Genomic DNA, 22,083 nt, shown 5'->3' on the forward strand with positions numbered 1-22,083 from the left:
GTCCTGGGATCTAGTCCCACATCAGGCTCCCTGCTCTGTGGGGGAAGCCTGCTTCTCCCTCTCCCTCTGCCTGGCACTTCCCCTGCTTGTGCTTTCTCTCTCTCTGAAATAAATAAAATCTTAAAAAAGAAAAAAAAAGAGGAATGAGGGATGTCTTTGAAAGAAGCTAGACACAAAATAGTATGTACTGTAGGGTTCCGTTTATATGAAATTGAAGAACAATTGAGTGGCTCGGTCGGTTAAGTCCAGGTCATGATCCCAGAGTCCCTGGATCAATTCCCACATCGGGCTCCCCACTCAGTGGGGAGTCTGCTTCTCCCTTTGATCTTCCCTGATCTCGTGCTCTCACTCTCTCTCAAACAAATAAAGAAAATCTCTTTAAAAAAAGAAAGAAAAAAACAATATATATGGTTTCAGTTTTATAAAAGTGTTAGCCTAGGGAAAAGTCTAGAAGGATAGCAAACCTTTAACAGTGCTTCCCTCTGCATGCAGGGACTGCAAGTGAAGACAACCTCCCTGTACATTTCTGTGTTAAAGAACAAAATTCTACCGAGTAAATCTGAAGATCTAATTGGCTTTATTAAACAATTCAGGCCACCAAGCTAGGAGAGGGAAGCTCCCAGAAGTTGTACAAAAGGGAAGGTTCTTATAGGAGGGTGGGGCAAGAAAGATTTTGGCAAAAGAATTGTTCTAGGCAAGGCCACTTTCCCTGGCAGAGAAAAGCAACAGGAAAAGCCAGGGATCTTATCATGCAGATGACCTCATCTTCCTTTGGCAGACAGAGAAGGCTCACATGGAAGATTCATTGGCAACCCTACAGAAAATCCCTACTAAGACGATATTTTGGGGGGAGGTCAAAAGTGCAATTAGATGACACATTAAGCCCCAGTGTAGGGACTTGGCCTAAGCGATGCCATTTTGGGCCCCTGGTGCTTTGTTTGTATTTGTTAGTTTAACATAATATTGTTTGCATTTGCAATGTTCACACACATTACTGCACGCCTTCCTCAGCTCCTGCTTCTCTGCGAGAGCCCTGCACTTGGAGGTCCAGGATTTTGCTACTTGGGGCAAACCTTGGCTTCACATTTCAGTTTAAGACTTGGGCTTTGTAGAAGGACCTTTGGTACTGGTCAGCTCAGAAGCTGTGAGAGTCACTCTGCTCACTGGCCTACACAGTCAGCAACTGCCCCCTGGGACGGGCAAGTTCAGATGCCTCCCCCCTGAACGGACCTGGGGAAAGCACAGACCCTGCTCTTGCACGAGCAGAGGCACGCTGCTCTGTTAAAGGACAATCAGGATGGCTCAGGACCCCCAGCCCTGCTGTCTTCACCTCCCACCCAGGCCCCTCCCTCTGAGCGATCAGATCCACTAATTGGTCTTCACAGCCCTGCTTACAAGTGCTCCTGGAGGTGAATTCTGGTCACACCTCGAGCCAGGCAAATGAACCCTTGCTCTGTCCCCTCTTTAATATGGATATGACACCTGCAGGCTACAGCTTGTCGCACTGTGAGAATTATTTCTCCATTAAAATGCAGAAGTTGGAGCTTTGCCCAGGAAAGGCAGCTAAAAATACTGCTCTCTGGGGCATTTATGACAGGGGACTTAGTGGTTACCTTCCTCACCCCTCAGTCCCCAGGAAAGCCCCCCCACCGGCTGGGTCCCTCCTGCGAACATTTGATCCAGGCTTATCCTGGCCCCGTCAGAAAGAAAAAACACTGGTTCCCATGCCTCTTCTACAGATAGGCAAACTGAGGTCACTGTGCTCCATCTACAAAGTCACCTAGGGAGTAAGAGTGCAGCCCCAGCAGCAGGGAAGAAAAATAAGCCCCCACATGCACCCCGGCCTTTATGGTTTGCCTGTCTCTCTACCCACTGTCTTGTCCAACCTTCAGAGAGATCTATGAAACATGAACCACTGCCGTCCCCACCTGGCAGGTAGAGCTTAGCCCAGTGGCGTGAGCAACGAGCTCGAGGGTACAAGGGGGAGTACGGGGCACAGGCAGAGCCCTGGTACAAGTCTTTTGATTCTAAAATCCACCCAGAGCACCCGTGGTGGGACTTCAAGCAGGGTGACCAGTTTCACTGCGAGGGCCACGGGCTTTCATAATAGGCGCTCTGGTTTGTAAAGATTGCTGTGCACATTTCAGGGGAGGACTCGGCGCCCTACTTAATGGGTAAGGAAATCAGGGGTCAGAGATATGAAGGACTCGGTCACAAGTTAGTAGTGCAGCTGGGAACCAAAGCCAAGTGTCCTGACCTCCAGCACAGGCCCCTCCTGCTGCCCCAGCGCCTTGTCACCCAGGGGCAAATGGGCACAGTGTGTTCTCCAGGCTTCCACACCCCTGAACCCAGCCCCCCTGGAAACCTGCTTATGCCACATTCCCCCCTTCTTCTCAGTCTTTGGAGGTGGAGGATGGTGAAAACCTCAGGTCTGTTTCTTATGTAAGAAAAGTAAGGTCCAGAGAAACTAGATGCCCTGCTCAGGGTCACAGAGTAAAATGAGGTTCCGGCCCTGGACCTCTGATTCACGTCCAGTGCCCATTCCAACGGGTCAGTCACCAACAGCATGCAGAGAGAGCTCCTTCCTGGCATCAGCTTCCTACTAGGGTTCAGCTTCCCCATCTACAAAACGGGGTGCTAGAAGTGGCCCTAAACAAGCCCAGGATCTGAGCCTCCCAAGATAAAGAAATTAGGTGGTGCTTCCGGGAAAGGGAGGATCCAAGCCTTTCTAGACTGCCAACTTCACTGTCCCAGGAGGAAGACTGTGGCCAGGGAGGGGCTGCATGGTCACAGAGGCCCAGCCACTGAAGGACGATGAAAGGGTGGAGACACAGGCCTGGCCCACTCTGGCCTCAAATGTCCAGGAGAGGATGCTTCCTGCCAAGTCCTGCTGCCCAACCTTCTTCCACACACTTCTCGGAGAAAAAGCTTTCTACAAAGCCATTTATTTTTCCCAAACTGCACCCCCAGTTAACAAAATTCCTCAAAGTCCCACATTTAAATTAGACATGTCACCTCTTCCATTCCCGGAGGAAGGAAGAAATGTCAGCGGGAGGACATCAGAAGCATTCTGGAGGCTGGGGGCCGGTGAGAGACAAGCCAGGAGGTATCCTCCCGGCTCCAGAATAGCACCATGGTGGGAGGGGGTGGTGAGGGGCTGCATCCCTGTGCCCTCCTGGCCCTGCCCCATCCCCAGGCTTCCCCTACACTTCTGCTCTCACAGGGTACCGTGGCCGCCTGCCCCCCTGCTCCCACCTGGAAAGACTTCGGAAACCATTAGATTCTCCGACTGTAGCAAGAGGCTCTGCCCTGTCTCCAGGTTGCTATCCCTACCCCCTGCTCTGGGGAGGGAATGAGGATGCGGTGGGCATGAGGTATCCAGCAGGCTGTGGGCACAGAAGAGGGTACTGTAGGGAGCAGGGCAGGAGCCTGCTCGAGAGCCACAGACTGTAGCAGGCAGGTATCTGTCTCCTCACAGGTCTCTAGTTGAAGGACAAGCTCCTTAAAGGAGGGGCCTATCTTCTCACACCATGTCCCAGGTGCCCAAGGCAGTGCTGACACCCTACGGATGCTTGATGAACATGACTAGAATGGGTGAACAAAAGGAGAGGAGGGCAAAGCAGGGGGCTAGGGGCTGGCCCCCAGGGGGCCCACACAGACATCCAGACACCCAGTGTGACCAGCACGTGCTTTCCGTGGGGAGGCAGTTCCCAGGGCACAGCCCAGGGCACCACGGGAGAGACTGGGCCAAGGGAGGTCCCTACCTGTCCTGGCACGTGTTCCAGCACATGCACCTGTGTGCCTCTGCGGGCCTGGGGGAAGGGCCCTGAATTCACTTAGTGAGGGAGGGAAAAGGCTGGGGCCAGAGGAAGGGGAGGTGGGAGACGCCTGTGGACTCGAGGAGATGCTGAAGCTGCAGTGTCCCTGTCTGAGGAGATGGGCTTAAAGGAGCCCAGGGTGGGGGAGGGTGGAAGAAAAGGCTGAGAAATGAAAACTAGTGTATCAGGGCCACTGAAGAAAGAAGGCCAGGGGTGACTGTGTATCTTGTCTTTGGAGAAATCAGGCAGAAGAGGATCAGTCTGAATATTGAGTCCTTTGGAGAAAAAGAGGCAGCCAGACTCGGTCCGTGCAGCATATCCATGGAGAAATAAGGCGGTGGGGTGGTGTCCGTAAGAAACCAGACAGCAGAATGGTTTATGTATCGTGTCACCGGAGAAATAAGGCAGCAGGATGACTTGGGAATCACATCCATCGGAGAACGAAGGCTGCGGGGAGGTCACTCTGTCCTTCAGAGAATGAGCAGACCTGCTGGAGTGGGAGCCGTCTGTTGAGGGCAGGACCCCTGGCCCGCATGGTCAGGCTATTTCTTGTCCATCATCTGCATTTCATGATGGAAAGAAAACATGAGGGAAAAAAACATTAAAGCAAGAGTTCTACTCTTGGGCGCGCTCCAGAACCCCAGGCGCATGCTCACACACTTCCGGGCGCGGAGGGCGTGTGGGAGGGGCCACCGCAGTCTGACTAGCAGCCGCCCCTCACCCTTCTGTGCTCATCACGGCCCTGGAGGCCCAGACGGACCACAACACAGGAGCTGGGCATCAGACAGACCATGGGGCCCCCAAGGGAGGCTGCCTAGTCCCCGCCAGCCTCTCTCTCCAGCCCCAGGGCTGCCCGCCCCCCCACCTTTTCCAACCACTTTCACTGGCACACTTGTCCCCTCCACTCTCCCCCTCCTTTCTATCCCCTTCGGTCTTTCCTGGCTTGGCTGCCTCCCCTGCACTAGCAAGAAATCCTGTCCAGCTCCCCTTTCCACGCTGCTGAGTGCCTCTGGGTTTTGTCTCCACATGGGGGCACTAGTGGACTGGCCCCGCGCCACTCCCTGACCTGGCAGGGGCTCGGAGTGTGTGTGATTCTGCCGCTCCCTCTCCCATTCTTTGGGCTCTGTCTGTTCCAGGATAAGCAGTACCACCCCTCCCGCGCCCGCCCCGCCCCAGCCTCCGGGTGCAGCCTCTGTGCACACAGTGTGACCAGAGACTGGGGGGTCAGCCTGACCCGCTGGGAGCAAGACGGGGAAGCCCACTGCACCCTGCACCCAGGCCATTCTCCTGCAGCTCTCTTCTAGAACCAAGCTGACATTTTCATCTCCATCTGCTCAATCCTTCTATGCCTCATTCAGTTCAGAACAACAAGGAGGCAGATAACTTATCTCCATCCCTCCAAACCCCAACATTGACCTCTTACTGCTATGGAACATTCTACAGCATTTAAAACGACTTGCTTTACCGAGCCCTTCCGCATTTGTCACCCTGCCTAGACCTCACCAGTGGTGTGCATTCCACTCATGAAGAAACCTCCCCGAAGGTCAGAGGCAGAGACTAGACCCAAGGTCTCCCCTTCTGACCCTGGGGCCTCTTTCTTCTGCACAATGCTGCCTTCCCAAAGCCCCCTTTACAGACTGTTGTGAAAGTCTGAGTCCACGATCCTCCCTTATCACGTATTTTGTGCAGGTTTCTGAGGGCCCCATTGCACCCCAGCCCCCCCACTTTCCTGTCCTGGCCTCTGAATGTTTCCTGAAGACAGAGGCTGTGTCCTTCCCTTCTCCTCTAAATGCAGGGATGAGCATCCAGGAATTTAGTTAAAGTTTTCTTTCCTGAAAGGGACACCCAGGCCACCTGAAAACGTTTCCATAACCTTTAGCAACCAACTTTGATTTTCTAGGTGGAAGCCACTCACATCAAGTGGCAAATCTGCTGCAAGGAATATTTTGTTCAAAATACACACACACACACATTTCCACACAAACACGCATACATAGATGTCACTGTTGGTTACTTTCAGTAAGGAAGAATCTCACACTTACTTCCAAGCAACCACTTGCTACTGTAACCACCGATGTTGCGGAATACAAGTAATAATGATTGTTAACATTCACTAACTGCCTACTACATATCAGGAACGTGGCTCCCCAGCCGAAAGCCATAGTCCCTGGCCTCCCTGGAGCTCAGGGTCATGTGACTAGATCCAGACCAATGGACCGAAACTGGAGTAACAGGAGCTATTTCTAGTCAAGCCCTAGAAAAAAATAGTCCCTCCTTCTCCTCCCTCCCCCTTGCTTCCAGAGAGGGCATGGGAGCTGGAGCAGCCAGCCTGGACCCAGGGATGGAAGTTCTGAGTGGAAGAGGGCAGAAACCAATAAATGGAACCTAGTGCCAGGACGTCAGTGGCCTTAAGGTCACCTACGCTTAGACTATTCCAGAAGAGAGAAAAATAATCCCCGTCCTTGTGAAGCCTCTGTCACATCTACACCCACTTAGAGCAGCTGGGACCGTGGTTACTCTGCCTTCTGCCATTCTGTCAGGGGGGAGTCCCGGCTGCTCTTCTGGGAGGGAGTCTCAGGTCACCAGTGAGCCTGCGATGGTGACCCCCACCGCCAACCATCTTCTCCCACCTCCCGCACACAGATGGGCCAACCCACAGACACAATCTCAGGCACCACATGTCTTTACCTTCTTTGCTTTCAGAGTGTTTCAGAGGCCGCAGGGCTGCAAAAAAGGAAGGAACACACAGTGAGGGGGGACCGTGGCCAATGGCGGGGTCAGGAGTCCGGCAGAGGGATGGGAGCTGAGAAGGAAGTGAGGCTACATGGACTGGGAGAAGTTGGGAGGATGAGGGCAACCTCCCAGCCCCAGGCAAGGGGCCCTAGGCTGCTGTCCCAAGGCCCAGCTCCACTCTGTATCCTGCCACTCCTTTCTCTAGGCCTCAGTTTTCCACATCTGTACAATGGGAACAGCTACCCTGCCCTCCAGTGAGCTAGAGATGCGGAAGTACACCGAGTCTGTTCTGCAAATAAGGGTGACGGGAGAAGCTACAGGAGGCTGCAGCCGTTCCTAGGTCATGAGGTCATGAGGAACCGAGACTGAGAAAATCTCTAGGCCATGCTCCACTCCCTACCCCCTCCCTCTGACAACTACATCTGCCTCTGAGCAAGGAAAATGAGGCCTGATCCCAGGGCTGTCGCCACACCAAAGGCAGAGAGTTAATTGGCATCATTTACAGCAGTCCCCAGGTGTCAGTCTCCCGCTCTTCCTTCACGGGGGTGGGGAGGGGACCGATGTCAACTGACACCGTCCCAAATGGCTCCTCGGGAAGCTGGCCCAGGAGCCCCAGGAGGGAGGGCGGTGAAGCCTCCAGTAGCCACGAAACACAGGCGCCACAGCACTTACCCCAATCTGGGCTCTAAGTTGATGTCTTCAAAGCACCATGCCCTGTGAAAACCACCCCTGTGTCCAGTCACTCAAAAGAGCCTCCGGTGTCATCAAGGCAGGGTCAAGAGAACATTTTACAGAAGGACACTGAAGCCCAGAGCAGCAAAGCACTGTGACCAAAGTCACATAACCTCTAACCAGAATGGAACTGTCTTAAATTGTGTGCCTACTAACAAGGCTCCAAGCTACCAAGCATGGACCAGGCACCAGGCCTGGTGCGAGGCCCTTTATATACATGATCTCATTTAAATAAGCCCATACAATCTATGAAGTAGGCAGTTATTAGGAGGAAGCCAAGACTCAAAGATGAAGAAACTGAGGTCCAGAGAAGCAAAGTGACTTGCTCCAGGCCGCTCAGCCCACAAGCGGCAGCTGGAACTTAAACCCAGGCCACCCTGTCCCCTGAGCCCTCCTTCCCCTAGAAGGCCACCAGACCCCACAGTGCAGGGTCTCTCAGAGTGGAGCTGGCCCAGTTAGGAAGGTCAGGTGGGCAGGAGAGACAAAACAACACCTGGGAGAGAGCCAGGGGAGACCCACGTCCAGGCCTCACACTGAGGTAAAGACCAGACTTACCAGGGCAGGAGGCCACAGACCACAGAACACACTGCATCCAAACCCCAAGCAAACGTGGTTCCTCGGGATCCTAGAGTTCTCTCCCCATCCCTGCGTCCTTCCCGCAGCCCATAAGGCCCACTCGAAGCTCGGGCTTACCGGTCTTGGATCCTTCTCCATCCCCATCCTGGTCCTCAGCACCTGGAAGACAAGGACTCCATAATGAGGCTTTCTCAGCCCCCAGTCATCCCTGCACATCTCCACCTGGGAGTATGGGAGGCAGGAAAGTGGGCGGAGTAGGCCTGGCTTGTGGTCCAGATGTTGGACACAGGGTGGGAGCCTGAGACCAGCACAGAGCAGAAGCCACCGCTCCCCCATCCGAGCACCATCTCCTCCCCGTCACCCCTCCTCCCAGCCACACCCATTGCTCCCCCATCCACCCACTTACCAAGCCCCCCTAGCACCAGCCTCCAACACCAGCGGCACCCACCTAACCAGTGCTCCTGTCCTTCTACCAGCCCCCTCTGCCACCCACTGCACGAGCCGCCACCCGTCTGTCCCTTCTCCTCTACATACGTACCCTCCTTCCCGACACCCAGCCAGCTCCCACTTCCGACCATCTACTTCCATGTTCACCAGGAAAGCCTTCGTGTACCCACCTAACCACCCACCGGCATCAACTCCCGACTCACCAGCGTGTGTTCACCACCCACCACTCCCCAGAGCTGACACGCTTCCCGGACCAAGCTCAAACTGCCCGTCTACCAATGTCAGCTCACCACCTGCCAATCACCAAAGTCAACTCTGATCTCAGCCCAGCTAATGGCAGCCGCTTTCAACTCTGCCCACTGGGAGGCACACACACCCTCACACAGGGCCACACATACCATACGGCATTCACACGCGTGCCACTAAATGTCCACGCTCTACACCCACGCATCCACGCACAGACACGCTTGCGCGACTTCCACCCTCACCATCACACCGCAGGCCTCCACATACACCTCTCACCTCCGTCCTGCTGCTACCCACGCTCAGCCTGCCATAGCCGCACCCCGATAGGCATGTTTACATGCACGAGACACATTCAGCCTCGGGGTCACACACACAATGAGGCCCCATTTGCACACTCACGTTCATTTGGTCACCAGAAAGCGACCCACATGCTGATGCCACAGACACACCACCACACGCAAAGACACATGTGTGTGCACGCACCCTCTCTCCCTCACCTGCATTCTCCTCCTCACAGCTCTGCTTGATCTTTCTCCAGCACACGAAGGCCAGGGCCACCAGCAGTGCAACGAGACAGACAGAGAGCCCCACGGTCACCCACAGGGCCTCAGGAGGGAAGGTCATGGGCTGCCCTGGGAGGGAAAGTGGGGAGAAGAGGAAGAGATGGTCATGCCTGGCCCCTGTGGCCCTGAGGACTGCACACCCCTGGCCAAGAGGTGTGAATAGGTAGCTCCCACCTTCACTAGGCTCCAGCGTTATGAAGAGAGCTCACTGATGTTCCCATGCCCCTCCCCTCCCCCCACCAAGACACATCCAAGCCTTGACCCAGCTGTAGCTGGTGTGGACATGCCTCAACTTGGCAAGGGTGAAAAGTCTACAGTTGATGATGCTCTAGAACCTTCTATGGTTCCCCACTGACATTTGAATAATGCTTCCATCCTCTCAAGGACCTCTATTATGTGGCTGCTCCTTCCGCTTCCCCAGCCTTTCCTTCTGCATCCACCTTAGGAACCTCTGCTCCAGCCAAGCTGGTGAACTAACCACTCTCTGCGGGGACAGCTGGTGCCTTCCAGCCCCCACGCCAGTGCTGTCAAGTTCCCCTACTTTAAAAAATGTCCCCAAAAGCTCACCTACTTTAAGGTTCACCTCTTCAGAAGGCCCTCCCTGACTCTTGCAGCCCTGCCTGATGATATCCCCCATCTCAGAGATCGGGAGTCAGCAAATTATGGTCTGCGAGCCAGGTCTGTCCTGTGGTCTGTTTTTGTACAGCTTGTTGGCTAATAATAGTTTTCATATTTGTAAAGGGTTACCAAAAAAGAAACAGGAGGAGCAGAAGGGGAAGGAAAAGCAGCAGCAGCAACAGAGATTGTATGTGGCCCACAAAGCCTAAAATATTTACTATCCAGCCCTTTACAGAAAATGCTTGGGGAGCCCTACATGTAGATGGGGGTGGGAACTGAGGGCGCCATGGTGAGGGTTCTGGGTTTACCCCAGAGGGGGAGACTTGCCAGGGGAATGTTTCCGTGAAACGCTGAGGGCCCTTCTGTTAGCTCTCTCAACGGCAGAGGGAGGGGCTCGAGGCACCCGCACCTGGGTCTGGGCCAGCCACTGTTCTGAGCTTGCCAGCCAGCAGCCCAGTCCCTGGGCCCATGCCGAGTCCTGGGCAGAAAGCTTGGGGACCTCAGAGCTAACAAAAGACAGCACTGCTCTCCTCTGCTGTCTGCAGACCAGGAGTGCCCAGGCCAGCAGCAGCAGCCAGCTGGGTCTGCAGAAGGCATGGTCAGGGCCGACAGCACTGCCAGGAGAACCTTCGGCAGCAGAAGCCCTGCCAGGGTCATGGGCATTTGCAGCAGACGTTCCCTCCAGCCGGTATAATTGGCAGAGCTGCTGCTCAGGATGTTGCAAACAAAGAGACCCATCACCCAGGGGAGCGGGAGAGGACAGCAGCTGAGACGAGGGGCCAGGAAGGCCCATCCATAAAGCCCAGGAAAGAAACACCTGGGGATCCCGGGCACGGCCCTTGCAGCAAAGGAGGGAGCAGAGCCACCAAAATACTCAGGAGGAGGGAGGATGTCTGTCTGTGTTCACTCCTTGACTGGTGTTAGCACCTGAACACTAGCCAAACTGGCCCTGGAGTAAAGAGCAGGGCTCGGGCCAGGGTGTTGAGGCTCCACTCCCAGGGAATGCTCCATAAAGCCCCTTCCACGCACACAACATGCTCTATGTCACGAACCTCTCCAGCAGGTGTGGGAGAGCCCAGGCTGGAGGACTGACATTCTGAATCCTAGAATGTTTTACCAGGCATAAAGCTGCCTGAAGCAAAATACAGGCCAAGGGCTCCAAAGTAGGCCAGACCTGCTCTTATGAAAACAGGAGGCTGGGTGGTGGGGAGGAGAGAAAATTAGGCTGAGAGGCTAAAGGTTGGATTCTGGTCCTGGGTCATTGGCTCACCACTGGGTGCTGGAGCCAAGGGCCACACACCCCTGTGCACCTTCTAAACATGCAAACTATTGCATTTACTGTTTATCCAATTTTCAAAGAGGCCCCTGGCCCCCGAAATAAAGCCACTGTTCTAGTCTGCAGACTTGGGAAAGTTCTCTCTTCTCTCTGGGCTTTGGTTTCCTCATCTCTGAAAGTACTTTAAATGTTAGCTACTGAAGTTTAAAATAAAAGTGTTTTTCTCTTAGATGAGGTAAGCGTTCTCCTTACCATTCCATTGACACCCATAAGCCCTTTCTGTACAGCGTGGCAAATACCCAATTCAACCCCAGGGGCAAATGATCACAAAGTCCACCTGCCCTTCGAGGCTCTCTCAACTCCCACCTGTCCCTGGAGACTTCTCCCGACTGCTCCAGCCCACTCTGGCCCCTGCCTCCTTTCGCAGAAATCTTCCCTTTCTCTGTCAATGTCACTCTACCTGGTGTTTCTTATTCTCTCAGGAAACCCACCAGGGGGTGGAAATCACAGGAAGGGAGGACAGGACAACCAGACAGACAGAACCTGCTGTCCTGATTCCAGAGGCTATGGGGAGGCCGGTGGGAAAGCTGAGTTGCCTGAGGGACTGAGGAGCCAACCTCATGTCCCAACACGGATGGAGACTGCCTCCCTTGGCCTGAGTGTGGGCCTGAGCCCTCTTCACGCCCCCAGGCACAAGGAGCATCACTGAGGTGAGCAATGCAGGAAGGGAAGGTGTTTGGGCTGGGACCCCAAATCAGACCCCAAGCAGATAGGGGGAATGGCCAAATGGGCGACATCAATCTGGTGTTTGGCCACACGGGGGCAGCAGAGATTGCCTGGGTTGAGAGCTCCGCTCTAGAAGTGCGGACACCCTGGGGTCCGGTCGGGACCACCTGGAAATCCCTAGCTGTCTCTCACGGCCTCAGATCAGACGGTGCCATGGCTCCAGGAACACGTTCCCGTCCCCCGAAGCAGCTGCAGTAGGAAAGCCCTCCCTCACCATGCCGCGTCTGCTCTAGGACTCCCTAGAGCACCTCCAAATTCTCGCAGCCACTCCCCTTTCTGCCTGCGGAGCACAAAGACCCTCTAAAGCGCTTGTAGGGGGCGCCTGGGTGGCTCAGTGGGTTGAGCGGCTGCCTTCGGCTCGGGTCATGGTCCCGGAGTCCTGGGATCGAGTCCCGCATCCGGCTCTCTGCTCGGCAGGGAGCCTGCTTCCCCCCCCCCCCCTGCCTGCCTCTCTGCCTACTTGTGATCTCTCTCTGTCAAATAAATAAATAAATAAAATCTTTAAAAAAATAATAAAATAAAGCGCCTGTAGGAGGGCCAATATTATACATGACTTTCACCAGCTCCTTAAACCAAGTCCCTCAAGGACTTCTCGGTGGAGGCTTCTGACCACCCCGATCCACCTAAATTCTAACTCAGGGTCTAGATAAAAGGCAGCAGCTCCCTCCGTCTCCCCGGCTGCTCACCTGCCTCCTGCCTACCTGTGATGGTGACTGAGCCGTGCGCATCCTGCCGCAGCACAGGGTTGCGCACCAGGCAGCTGTACGTGCCGTTCGCGCCCAGCACCACCCTCAGGACGCTGCGCACGTCGAACAAGCCCTGCTCATTGGCCATCTGCGACGTGGTCACGTTGCCCGTCAAGGGTGCGCCCTGCCCGTCCTGCCACAGCACCTCGGCCTCCGGATAGCCCCGGTAGCTGGAGCACGTGATGGTCACCGTGTCCCCGGGCCGCAGGTCCTTGCTGGGCTCCAGGGTCATGCTGGGCTTTGAGTAGGGAGCTGGAGTGGGGCAGGCGGTAGAGCACAGAGGTCGAGGTCAGTAAGGCAAGGAAGGGGCGGGGGCAGGGGGGCGTCGCAGTGGAGGAAAGGACACCTGCAGGGCTAGGGGTCAGCAGCGGGGCTTGAGTTGCGGGGTCAGTGGGGGCGCGGTGGGTGGGGGACCGCGGGAGGTGAGTGACGCAGCCCGCGAGGGCGCCCCCTGCCGGCGCTCACCCGCCACCTGCAGGCTGACTGCTGCGCTGCCGAAGTCCCTGATGCTCACAAAGCAGGTGAAGCTGCCCTCGTCCGCCACGCGCACGCGCTGCAGCCTCAGCGACGCGTTGCCCTGGGCCAGCAGGTCCGGGAAGAGTGCAGTGCGGTTGGCGTAGGCGCTGCCCTGGTCGCGGCCCTCGGCGAAGCTGTGCACCAGCTGTTTGGTGTCTGTCAGCTGCCAGATGAGGTTGAGCTGCGCCAGGCTGAAGCCGGGTTCGGGCGAGAAGGAGCAGCGCAGGGTGGCATCAGCACCCACCAGGGCCACCACGGGGTCCTCGGGGACCTGGACCTCCACGGCACCTGGGGGTGAGGTTAGATAAGACGGTGAAGGGGGTTGGGACGCTCTGGGCTACCAGCCCACAGCCTCTCAGATTTCCTCCTTCATTAACCCCCAGTTCCTGTCCCATCGTCCCGCTTTCTCTCCAGACCCAAAAGCAGATAGGGTCTCCGGATTCCCAGATGTAGAGTCCCCCTAATCTTAGGACAAGAATCACTGAGGTTGACCGTTGACCTTGGCCTGACAATGCCTGTTCTTGGCGGCGGGGGGGGGGGGGGGGAGGGAGAGGCCGGGGACAGCATCCAGCCCTAGCAAAACCCCCCTCCTACATGATGGATCCTTCTCCTATCCTAACTCTCTTTCCAGAGGTTTCCGGAGCCCTGGAGTCAGTAGCCCCGGAGAGTGAGGAAGGTCCGTGATGGCTGTCCTCGGCCCCTACCAGCAAGGTAAGGCTCCCAGCCTACTCGCCCTGTTTGCCTTTCCCGTCGCCCTTGCTGGGAATTTCACCCATCTGGGAAACGGAAGGTAGGGAGCTAGATTAAAATCCTGCAGCCCCTGCTGATAGGACAAGCCTCTCCCTCCCTCATGGGGACATTCAGACACAAAACAAACCTATGGGGCTTCTGTGGGGCGTGATGGTGACCGAGCCGTGCGCGTCCTGCCGCAGCACAGGGTTGCGCACCAGGCAGCTGTACGTGCCGTTCGCGCCCAGCACCACCCTCAGGACGCTGCGCACGTCTAACAAGCCCTGCTCGTTGGCCATCTGCGACGTAGTCACGTTGCCCGTCAAGGGTGTGCCCTGCCCGTCCTGCCACAGCACCTCGGCCTCCGGATAGCCCCGGTAGCTGGAGCACGTGATGGTCACCGTGTCCCCGGGCCGCAGGTCCTTGCTGGGCTCCAGGGTCATGCTGGGCTTTGAGTAGGGAGCTGGAGTGGGGCAGGCGGTAGAGCACAGAGGCCGAGGTCAGTAAGGCAAGGAAGGGGCGGGGGCAGGGGGGCGTCGCAGTGGAGGAAAGGACACCTGCAGGGCTAGGGGTCAGCAGCGGGGCTTGAGTTGCGGGGTCAGTGGGGGCGCGGTGGGTGAGGAGGTGAGTGACAGGAGGTGAGCGACGCAGCACGCGAGGGCGCCCCCTGCCAGCGCTCACCCGCCACCTGCAGGCTGACTGCTGCGCTGCCGAAGTCCCTGATGCTCACAAAGCAGGTGAAGCTGCCCTCGTCCGCCACGCGCACGCGCTGCAGCCTCAGCGACGCGTTGCCCTGGGCCAGCAGGTCCGGGAAGAGTGCAGTGCGGTTGGCGTAGGCGCTGCCCTGGTCGCGGCCCTCGGCGAAGCTGTGCACCAGCTGTTTGGTGTCTGTCAGCTGCCAGATGAGGTTGAGCTGCGCCAGGCTGAAGCCGGGTTCGGGCGAGAAGGAGCAGCGCAGGGTGGCATCGGCGCCCACCAGGGCCACCACGGGGTCCTCGGGGACCTGGACCTCCAAAGCACCTGGGGGCGGTGGGGTAGGGTAGTGAGAAGGGGTGGGGCCTGGGACCCTCCCTAGTCCTCCTCCGGCTCTGGGTTAAGTGCAGGCCAGTCCACTCATCCTTTAAGGCCCGAGACGCAAAGCAAAGTTTATTACCTGTGGTCCTCATTCAGTCAACAAGGCTACAGCAAGCACCTACTATTGTCGAGCATAAGAGGAATGCAACAGAGAAGACGACCAAGGCCACACCCTTTCAGAGCTTACCTTTTAAAGGGAGGTAGGGACAAACTAAGACACAAATTCTCATTAGCATGGGATTAGGGATATGAGAGACATAAATAAGCCAAAGGATTGGAGGTGGTCGCTTTTCAAATATCTGACTGTGGCATTTTCACATAAGTATGTTGTCTTTATTAATTAGAAAGGGGAGTCTAAAAAGGTATATATCAAATGTTAATAGTGGTTTCCTCTGAATGAGAAAGGATCACAAGGGCTTTCTCTTTTTTATTTTCCTAAACAAACATGATTTGCTTTTATATCCGAAGGAAGGAAGGCCCACACCTTTCAGCAGGGCAGTGAGGCTCATTCTTACTAAGAGGATATTAAGTTGAAATTTAAGGGAATGAGAAGGGGCCTGACATGCAAAAAAGCCAGTGTAAGAATATTCCAGGCAGAAGAAATAGCAGGTGGGAAGGCCCTGAGGCAAGATTCAGCTCCTTTAGTGAGATTACCAGGTAGCTGTCCACTGTGGCCTGAGAGTCTGGATGGGAGGGCTTTGCAAGACCAGTAAAGAATGTAGTTTGTGGGGCGCCTGGGTGGCTCAGTGGGTTAAAGCTGCTGCCTTCAGCTCAGGTCATGATTCCAGGGTCCTGGGATTGAGCCCCACATCAGGCTCTCTGCTCAGCAGGGAGCCTGCTTCTTCCTCTCTCTCTGCCTACTTGTGATCTCTGCCTGTCAAATAAATAAATAAAATCTTAAAAAAAAAAAAAAAGAATGTAGTTTGCTACATGCAATGGGAAGTCACTGCAGGTTGAGGGGGTGGTAATCAGGCATAATCTGCCTAACAGTGCTTACAGCTCACTCTGACTGTTTGGTTTAAGAACTACTTCAGTTCGGTTTGTAAGAAGTTGGCTTAGCTCCAGAGGTGGCAGTGGTGTTGGGGCACACGGGACAGAGTCAGGTTTGTTGGCGAGGGCCTGCTGATGAATGGAAGGTGAGGGAAATACAGGAGCAGGAATCCTGGAAGCCTACTGTCAACTCATCCCTAGAGCCAGATTCCCCTGTTCGTCCTCTGCCCTTGATCCTGTGGATTGGCAAGCCTCCTCACCCAGCCACCTCTGCCTCCCTTCTAGCTCTTCTTTCAGAGCCCTGGGAAGTTAGTGAGAGGGGGCGGGTTCCCTGAGCCTTTTCTTTGGGGAGACATGCTCCCTATTCTGGCACTGCCATTCTTGGGTAAGTGGGTGCTCTGGGCACTAGCAAAGCAAGAACACTCAAAAAACGTAAAAACCAAACAGTCTTGATACAACGCTGGCTGGATATAGCACCCATTAAAGGCTTCTTGCATTTAGAAAAATAGTATTTTTACTGCGAATTACAGGGAAAGGCTATCATGATCTTCCCTGTGTGTAGAGGTTTCTAAAGGTCTTATGCTGGTCCTGGATCTCTCGCTGCAACCACATGTCCCAGGCCGCTCTCCAACTGGTGTCCCTTATAGGGGGCATTTAGGAATGTAACCTAAGGAATCACCCAAAGCCCTTCAGAGAAATCAGAGCAGCCACAACCAGAGTTGCTCCTCCTTATGACCAGCAGGTGGCACCAGACACTCAGCTTTGTCTTCCCCTACAGCAGACGAAGGCAGTTCTGCCCTCTGCCAGGGGCTGGTAAGGATTTAAAATAGGATGAGGACATTGTTATTAAAAATAATGTCATTATTGAATGCTGACTCTGTGCCAAGAGCTGTGTGGGAAGAGTTACATCATTTATCCAACATGGTTACTGAGCAGCTACTATGTGACTGGAACCAGTCCTAGCACTGAAGACAGACCCTGCTCTTTGAGCAGAGCGGACAAGAAGCAGATGAATGCACAACATGTCAGGCAGAGGTAAAGGCCAGGAAGCAGCATGACAAAGTAAGGTCGAGGGTAGGGAGAGGTGGTGTGCTATGTTACACAAGGTAGCCAAAAAAACTTTGCTGAGGAGGTGACATCAGAGCAAAGACCTGAATGAAATAAAGGATCAAGTCATGCCTATGTGTGGGCACAGAAAGTTCCAGGCAGAGGGAACAGTACATGCAAAGGCCCTCAGGAGAGAGCACGCACACTGTGTGTTCAAGATACACATTATCACAGTAAGTGCTCACATGCCCAAATTACAGTAGAGGAAATGGGTTAAGAAATGCAGAGTAAGTTGCCTGTGGAATCCCGGTGGAAATGAGTGGACAGGCAACAGGGGACAGTGGGAGGACGTTGGCCAAAACCCTCCCCATCCCTGCTAGACAAAAGGGCTTGGCAGGAGCCCTGCTGGGAATGGGTGCACCCCCCCCCTCCAGCCCCCACACTGCTCCCCTCACCTGTGATGCAGACCCACAGCGCTGCCAGGGCCGTGGCCAAGGGCACACGCACGCCCACACCCGCGCTGGCCCAGCAACACAGCATCTTCCCAAGAGGCAGCTGACAGCTGGGCTCTCCGTGGTGGAAGGCTGCCCCTGCCTGTGAGGAAGAGGAAGTGAGGCCTTTGTCTCCAAGGGTCTTCCCCAGGCCTGCCTTCGCTTCATCCCCACCCCCTAACCAGCTCAGGGAAGTCTGCAACCGCCCAGCGGCAGGTCCTCCCTTCCACACTCTACAAGGCTCCCCACCGAGGGCTTTTTTTTTTTTTTTTTTTTTTTTTTTTGAGACATGCTGGCAGGAGGGAACTGAGTCACTGGGAAGGCTAGACCAGGGCACACGGGGCAGGGGACAGCTGGACCCACCCCTTCAGAACTGAGATGTTGGTACAAAATACAAGGAAGATGAGGCAAGGTGGCAGGTAGAGGCAAGGCTGGCCGGCCCAGGGCAAGAATGTGCGCAGATCAGTTTGGCTCAGTTTGACTCCAGACGACAGCTGGTGGGGAGAGTAAAGGCTGAGGCGGGAGCCAGACGGAAAGACAAGCTGAAAGGTCTGAAGTTTATCCTAAAGGTAACTGGGAGCCTCTGACAGTTCTGGAGCAGGAGAAAGGATATGGTCGGAGCTGTGCTCCATAAAGATGACTGTTAGCATCTGCAGGATACAGGAGAGGAGATAAAGCAGGTCTGGGTGAGAACAACAGCACTGGAGGGCGTGGGGAGAGAGGAAGGGGGCAGTCAGGCCAGAGGAGGTTTTGAGCCTCATGAGAGGGATGGATAGTCACTGAGACAGAACATGGAGGTGGTCGGTGTTGCACGTGTGAAGTTAGCAGTGTTTGTGCAGAAACCTCCTGGAGAGAGTACTAGGAGGCAGCTGGTGTCAGAGGATGGGGCCCGAGAAAAGAGCACACTTGCTAATCGGACACTCAGAGGCCAGGTCTGGGGCGAACACCAGAGGCTGGAGTGAGGGCTGAGTGAGAGATAGGTCTGTGGCCGCAGACGAGACCTCCCTGGGCCCAGCCCTGCTCCTGATCCTGGCTACCCCCTCACAGTGTCTGACCTGGGGGGCTGAACCCACCTTCACCCCATCCCACAGCTGCTGTCTGATTGTTCCCATGTCCCAGGGAAGCCACATAAGCAGTGTGGACTTGGGCTATCCAGCACTGTTCAACAAGAACAAGGTCGAGGGTGCTTGGATCCTTAGTGGGTTAAAGCCTCTGCCTTTGGCTCAGGTCATGATCCCAGGATCCTGGGATAGAGCCCCACATCGGGCTCTCTGCTCAGCAGGGAACCTGCTTCCTCCTCTCTCTCTGCCTACCTCTCTGCCTACTTGTGATCTCTGACAAATAAATAAATAAATAAAATCTTAAAAAAAAAAAAAAAACACACACAGTCAAGTTCACGTTTTCACAACCACCCAGGGAGACAGCCAGATCCACTCAGTCCCATTTTGCAAGAGAAAAAAATAAAGCCCCTGTAAGCGAGGTGCCTTTGGTAATGTGATATAATCTGCTAGTTAGCAAGCTGCCAAGGCTTCGGGTTCCAACCTCCTGCCGCGGCTTTCTGCCCTCCCCGGAGCAGACCATCATTTTGGTCTCGGGCACCAGGCCTCAAGCCTTCCAGTCCCAGGCAAGCACACTCCGGGCCCCGCCCGGCCCCACCCCACCCCACCCTGCCCCACCCCCAGCAGCTGGGCTGAGGGAGTCCCTCAGCCAAACCAGGTGCATCCTGCACACACACACACACACACACACACACACACCCCACTCCAGCTGTCCACAGTGGGGAAGCCCTGAATAGCCACTTCCTTCCCAGACACTTCCGGTCCAAACCCAGAGGCCTCAAAGCCTTGCCGCCTGCTGAGTCAGCAGGCTTGCTGCTCCATTCATAAAGGCACCCTTGGCGGGCACCACATCCTGCCTACAAGGGCAACCACTGGCCACAGGAAAAGCTAGCAGGCTGCAGCTTCTGTGCTGCGCCCCCATCTCTACCCCCATCCCCACCCCCAAAGAGGCACTAGGACCTAAGGATTAAGAAGCGTCCAGATTCTAAGACTCCTTTTCTCTCTTTCAGCCCCAGAAGAAAACCAAGGCCTGTCTGTTCTTCCCAAGCCACCTCCCTCCTTCACCCTCCCACTGCTGCTCATGCCTGCCACTCCCACCCCGACCCTCCTGTGACCTTCCTCACTGGCCCTGCTGTCTGAACTCTGCCCCTACAAACCCCTCTCTCAACAACGTCTGCTCTCAGGACCTAAGATAGGAATCTGCTCACAACCTTACCTGTGCTCAAGAACCTTTCATGGCTCCCCATTCACTACAGAAGTAAAGCCACTTTCCTCTGCCTGGCACTTCTCATAAGACTTCTCTTATGAGATCTCCATATGTCAAGCTTCTACTCACCAGGGTCTTTGGGGAATGCCTGCCACCTCCATGAGTGTGGGGGAGCAACTCCCTCCTGACCAGACCTAGCAGGGCTCCCCAAAGGCCAAGCTGTCCCTCACTCCAGAGGGAGAACGAGAGGCTTTCCAGGAGTGGGCGTTAGGCTTCCCCATTTTGGTTACTTTCCTAGACTCTGAACCCAGCAAAGTTCCCACTGTCATGGCTCACGCTAGGGAAAAACCTGACAGCCTAGAGCCAGGAAGACCCGAGCATTCCAAGAAGTTCCTACCCCAACAGCTGGGGCCCCAGGGACTGAGAGAGGGATGGAGAAATACCTCTTGGAGACAAGGTGCTGCTCAGGGAATGGGAGCATGACCTGGGAACAGAAAGCCCGTCACTGCTCTTTGGGACAGACAGGCTGCCCCCCCTGGAGACACACTGATCTCAGGCTGCATTGTCACCACCCTGCCCACCTCCTCTACAAAGGGGAATTTTCATCCCCTGGCGGGACCTGCCCCGGAGCCAGTATGTACCACCCCTCCCAGTGAGTCACCAGCCAGCCCTCCCTCTTCCTCTTCCTTCATCCCCATCTCAGCCAAATGTGGGAACTCCAAGGAGTCCTGCCAGGAAAGAACACACAGCGCCTTGGCTTTCCCTGGGAAGCAGGACTGAGGAGCCCAGGCCACCCTTGGCCTGAAGGTGCAGGAAGTTCATTCAACCCCTGCAGAAGTGCATCCATAGAGAAGCCCCCAAGAGAGGACCCAGTATGCGCCCCCATTAAGCCCAAACCAAGAAACAAAGGCCGAGACTGGGCTCTTCGTATAGAGCTCTCGGATCAAGAGGAATTCCTTGCTCCCACCATGACCACCCCATATCTCTTAACCTCCGCCTCCTCCCAATCCCTGCAGGGTCCATTTGTACAATGCTTCCCACCAAGAGGGCAAGAAGGAGCAAAGCACATGCCAGTGTTGATCTCCGCTAACCAGTGTAGCACAGAGGCAGAGCTGTTGCAAACAGCAGATAAGCACCTGGATCAAGCTATGCCTGAAGCGAGTACACACCGAAACAGCCCAGATACATGAGCCGATCTTTTTTTTCCTCCTCCTAGTTTGGGCTAAGTGTCTATTATCTGCGATCAAAAGACTACTTGAATATACATTCGTTCGTGTACTGAGAAGTGCATTTAACTGTTCACTGAGTACCTGGTAGGCAGGCCCTGGGGCCCGAGAGATGACGAAGCTGTGTGTCTGTCCTCAAGGAGCCTGCAATCGAAGAGAGAAGTGCATGTGAATCACTGCACTTCAGTTCAGGACATTATTAAGGTACAGTGAGGGCTACTTGCCGCTACCTGAGACATAATATAACCCTAAAGGTGAGTCCAGAAAAAATAGTGAGCAGCTCCCCAGGTAAACAGGCCGGACAGAGTGGCTTCTCCCCAGCCCCAAGACACCTGTTCTCCTGGCACTGCTGGGTGCCTCTCAACCAGATCCCTTTGAAATAGTAGAAAATGAGCCCAAAGTTCAGGATTCTTGTCCCAGCTCTGTCACTGCTGTGCAATTTGTAACAGGTAACTTCCCCTCTCTAAACTCTGTGTTCCTATGTATAAAAGAAATGCTTGGCTGGATCCTAGCAGAACTACATTAGTACGTTAAACCTTCATGTACTATATCCTTGAGGTCGAGCCAATTAGCTGCCAGGCAGGTCACACTGAAATGTACAAAACGACTGTGGCAGAAACCACTCATTTCCCCCCTCATATCTATTCTCCTCTTCTGTAGAGTTTTTACTTAGGCACATGGCCACTCAGCTGAAGACTACAGATCCCAGCCTGCCTTGCAGGGAAGAGGTGTGTCCTGTGACCATCTTCTGGCTAATAGAATGTGAGAGGAACTGATGTGTACAACGTCTGGGTCAGACCCTTAAAGAGAGCAGCATACCCTGTCTTGTCTCCTCCCCCTTCCCACCAGCTGGAACACAGCCGTGGTGACCATCTGAGACCATGCTGCCAAAGGCAACACTCTGGGGACTTCAGAATGGCAAGACACGAGGCCCTCGGAGAGGCTGCAGGATCAGCCCAGGACGGACCCACACCGTCACATGGGTGAGAATAAGCATCTACTCTAGCGTCACTGTTATTTTGGGTCTTTCTGACAGCATCTGAAGTGACTAATTTAGGGAGCCATCCCTCCCCTCCTTTCCCTCTTTCTCTCTCCTGCTCTTCCCACCCCATAAAAATTACCACTGCTCAGAGCGATGAAAGGAAACAACATCTAAAATAGATGTTTCAAAATACGACCTGGACACTATCTCCTCTGAGTCACA

The 22,083-nt window shown here is 54.9% G+C and overlaps 1 protein-coding gene across 5 annotated transcripts in view; it reads right to left on the reverse strand.

Moving 5' to 3' along the window:
• Positions 1-560: 560 nt before the first annotated feature.
• The window catches only part of CD276 (CD276 molecule), a 30,220-nt gene continuing 8,697 nt past the window's right edge, over positions 561-22,083 (reverse strand). For 2 of the 5 annotated variants that reach the window (XM_045070533.1, XM_045070534.1), the window contains exons 2-11: positions 20,964-21,023; positions 17,353-17,491; positions 14,468-14,806; positions 13,935-14,249; positions 13,007-13,345; positions 12,497-12,793; positions 9,050-9,184; positions 7,977-8,018; positions 6,507-6,542; positions 561-4,378 (exon numbers count right to left, since the gene is read on the reverse strand). In XM_045070533.1, the coding sequence (XP_044926468.1) occupies positions 4,356-4,378; positions 6,507-6,542; positions 7,977-8,018; positions 9,050-9,184; positions 12,497-12,793; positions 13,007-13,345; positions 13,935-14,249; positions 14,468-14,806; positions 17,353-17,437 (1,611 nt within the window). In that variant the 5' untranslated portion in view covers positions 17,438-17,491; positions 20,964-21,023 and the 3' untranslated portion in view covers positions 561-4,355. The remainder of the gene's footprint in view (positions 4,379-6,506; positions 6,543-7,976; positions 8,019-9,049; positions 9,185-12,496; positions 12,794-13,006; positions 13,346-13,934; positions 14,250-14,467; positions 14,807-17,352; positions 17,492-20,963; positions 21,024-22,083) is intronic. The other 3 variants (XM_045070536.1, XM_045070535.1, XM_045070537.1) reach the window with 2 other exon arrangements.

Source organism: Mustela putorius, unplaced genomic scaffold, assembly GCF_011764305.1.
Source record: "Mustela putorius furo isolate JIRA1106 unplaced genomic scaffold, ASM1176430v1.1 tig00003972_pilon_pilon_pilon, whole genome shotgun sequence".
Taxonomy (NCBI): domain Eukaryota; kingdom Metazoa; phylum Chordata; class Mammalia; order Carnivora; family Mustelidae; genus Mustela; species Mustela putorius.